The sequence below is a fragment of the Asparagus officinalis genome, chromosome 1, assembly GCF_001876935.1.
Source record: "Asparagus officinalis chromosome 1, Aspof.V1, whole genome shotgun sequence".
Classification (NCBI taxonomy): domain Eukaryota; kingdom Viridiplantae; phylum Streptophyta; class Magnoliopsida; order Asparagales; family Asparagaceae; genus Asparagus; species Asparagus officinalis.
Window position 1 is genome coordinate 103,662,759 of NC_033794.1, and position 3,466 is coordinate 103,666,224.

Here is a 3,466-nt window from a genome sequence, read left to right on the forward strand (position 1 = left end):
ATTATTATTTATTATAGTTATTTTGATAAATGAGTATGAAACCTTTAGATTGAAGGCTTCAGCCACTGCATTCCCAAATTAAATAGGACTATTTACATAAGCGACCACACCGACCACACTTCCAGCCCCAGAATGTGGTCTATCAGATGAATAGATGCCCAGAATAACAAAACACCAATCCAGCACAACCACAACAAGATCAAGTTCATTTGTGAGAACAGCAAAACAAAAAACATATATGAACCCGTCCTAACTGATGATCCAATTTAAAATCTTGCATTATAGTAATTTACACAAATCCACCTGCACAATATATGTATTCAAAAAAATAATAGATCAAGCACGTAAACTTAATGACAATAAAATATTTATTTGAGATAAGTTTACACACACAATAGTATACATCCACCTCCTTATTTACTCACCCAAACACCAATCATATGGTTAACCACCACGGTACGTGGAAGGAGGAATGCCAGCTTATTATTATTACATGAGAACATATACTCACACTCACATAGTTGGATAAACTGCCCACTCGGTAATGCCACACATCCCGGAAGGCGATGGAACATCCTTCTCCATTCTAATATACCCATTTTCACCCCACTTAGAACTCCACGAATTCTTCACTATCCAATACTTATCCTTACTAGATTCTCCATAACCTATAACGGTAACGGCGTGATTAACAGCGGTTCCACAGGATCCATGAAAGATGCCCCCCCTGTAAAGTTGGAGATCCTTTGAAGCCTCCAGCCAGTGTCTGCTTCAAGGACTTCAGCTCATCAGATAAAGCAGCATGTGCTTGCTGATTCTGCATCTTGGCGTCTTCCTTCTCACGGAGTTCTCGCCGGAGCTGATCTATCTGAGAATCAAGCTCCTCAAGTGAAGATGATCTAGACCGCGGCCATAAGCGCTTGCTCGTTGCGGGCAACGGTTTTGTAACCGTTAATAGTTGCTACAGTTTTCTTCTCTTTAGTAAAATCACACTTGCCTTCAACATCTTTGTACGGGTAAGTAGCTTCGGTCGTCAACCCTCTGTTTCTTACGACATAACGATAAGCACCATGGACCGTACCAGGCTTGCAACCATTGTTTCCTTTGTCACAGTCAATAATTTGTTGTGTTGATAAAGTGTAGAGCACACCTGTTTTGATTTTCCCCAGGCTTTCAATTGTCGATGCCGCCGTCATAGCCCAACAACAATCTGTAGTTTCGACGAAATCTTTACATTAGGGGCGGTGCTGCATAGTGTCCAGTGGTGGCACAGGACAACACTGGGTTTTATACTTTTTGGAGATTTTTATTTAGTTTTACTTGTATTTAATGTTTAATTAGGACATCACTGACATTAGATTAGGACATCGATCACTAAGGAGAATAAATGTAAATTATCAATATAGATCACAAATACAAACATGATAAGTTATATGACACCAATATATAAGAAGAAATTTCGGCTCTGCCACTGTGCTAGGGTTTAAAGTAAATGAATACTAAAAACATGTACTGAGAAACAATACTATTATATGCATAGAAATAACCCTTTTCTGTTGGTCAAAAAATGGGTTTCTCTCAAATCATATGTGTTTGTAAAATTACCTCCCAGTTCATAGTAATTGGTATTTTATCCCGTCGAATTGTAATACCCTCAATTTTACGCCCAATATCCTAACTTAAGGAGAACAAAACTTGGATTTTATGTTAAAGTACTATATTGATTAGGAATAACTAAATCAAATTTAGTTAAGTTAATTAAACATGGAAAATTTTTAATTTTGATTTTAATTTTGTTACATTAATACCAATACAACTTTCTGTCTTCTATACATACATTCATTTTCAGCCGTTCAAATCGTATATTAATAAAATTCTAGGAATGTTAATTAAATTACATTTTTTTTTTATGTTTGGATAAAGGTAAATTGGTTCTTACTTAACAAAAATATTATTTTAAAAGTCTTCTCCTCCTATACCATTCATAAACTGTTATGACGTACGGGATAAAATTGAAGGTTCGTACTTTATAGTTTGAATGCTAAAATAGAAATTACTTTGATTTCTTGGTAATTATTTTTGAAACTTCCTACAATACGGATTATATTTAGTAGAATATTGTAAAATTGGAAAGACCAAAGAAGGACGATAACACAAAATGAAGTTTTCTTACTGCAAAGCATTTGAAACTTGACGGGTGCTACTGCGCCGACATCCCTCCAATCGAAACTAGCCGGAATTGAAGAAATATTTGTTTGTTCCACAGTCGTCTCATACTTAACGGACCTAAGTGACTCCTCAATCTCGGGTTCTGGCTTCTTGAATCCGCTAGCGTATGTAGCTAAGAACTCTTCAGAAGTAAGATCAGCAAATAGGTTGACACCTAAAGTGTACCTGTGCTTTCCGGCATTGTTGAAATCTTCTATATACTCTACATTCTCCTTGAATATCTCAAATCGCCGTGCCTTTTCCGCTTCATCCTTATACACTCGTCCATGCTCCGCCATCCATAGCTCATGTTTTCTTGCGATTTCAGAATCAAGAGCATTGGTGTAACCATTTGCGTCGCCTATCCGTGAAATAATAATAAGAAAACAAGTAAAAAGTGCATAATAGCATGCTGAAGCCATTCTTTAGGAATAGACTCAAGCTTGAAAGTTTTCCTGTAGAGATTTGCTGATGAGAGTGTTGCGTTTATATAGGCGAAGCTCACGAACTATATGCTATAATAGAAAGCTAGCATAATTGTTTCATAATTGTATACAACCAAGCATAAATTATTTGAGCCCAACATGCATGACTAGAGACATTTAGTCCTTTATCAAAAAATAGGCGAAACAGATCATTTGTAAATTTAGCCTCCTTGGATACTCCGTGTAAATAATTATAGGCATATGACGGTAAGCATCGGATCCTGAAGGAATGATCCAATGTGATCTCATGATAGATTGGACAGATGGAAATAATCACCCAAGTCGCTTTGTATCTGACATTAATATGAGTTTGTTGCATTTTCAATTTCATTATTTAGATTTAGATACTGTTTTTATTTTTTAGACAGAGAATATATAGTATGGTGTGCTCCCACAAGAATTTTTTCCGTTTTGAGTGAGCAAGAAAATCAATAGCTTCTGTGCAAACGTACGCAATCAGGCAAAGGCTTAAATCTTACATTTGTGCCATTACATACTTTTGATACAACTTCTTTTTAACTCTGAGGAACATAGTGATCGGGGATTCCATTTGGTAACATTGCTTAATTGGCAATGTTTGAATGTTTGTTTCAGGACTATGGAAATGTATGTATTGAAAATTATGTAAAATTGGCTTGTCAAGAGGATTTTTTTTTAATCTATTGAAACCAGGTTCGTCTTAATTAAGCTCAAAGTCATGAGGAAAGAAATTCTACAATAGACGTAGAACCATGGTTTTTGTCTCGCCCAAGTTCCAAAACATAAATATTTGG

At 35.9% G+C, this 3,466-nt stretch overlaps 1 protein-coding gene across 1 annotated transcript; it reads right to left on the reverse strand.

Annotated features, from left to right (window-relative positions):
- Positions 346 to 2,680, reverse strand: LOC109838518 (zingipain-2-like). Its single transcript, XM_020406956.1, has 3 exons — positions 2,174 to 2,680; positions 906 to 1,210; positions 346 to 753 (listed from the first exon to the last, which is right to left on the reverse strand). Exons 1-3 carry the CDS (start codon positions 2,628 to 2,630, stop codon positions 514 to 516), a joined length of 1,002 nt encoding a protein of 333 aa, XP_020262545.1. The 5' UTR covers positions 2,631 to 2,680; the 3' UTR covers positions 346 to 513.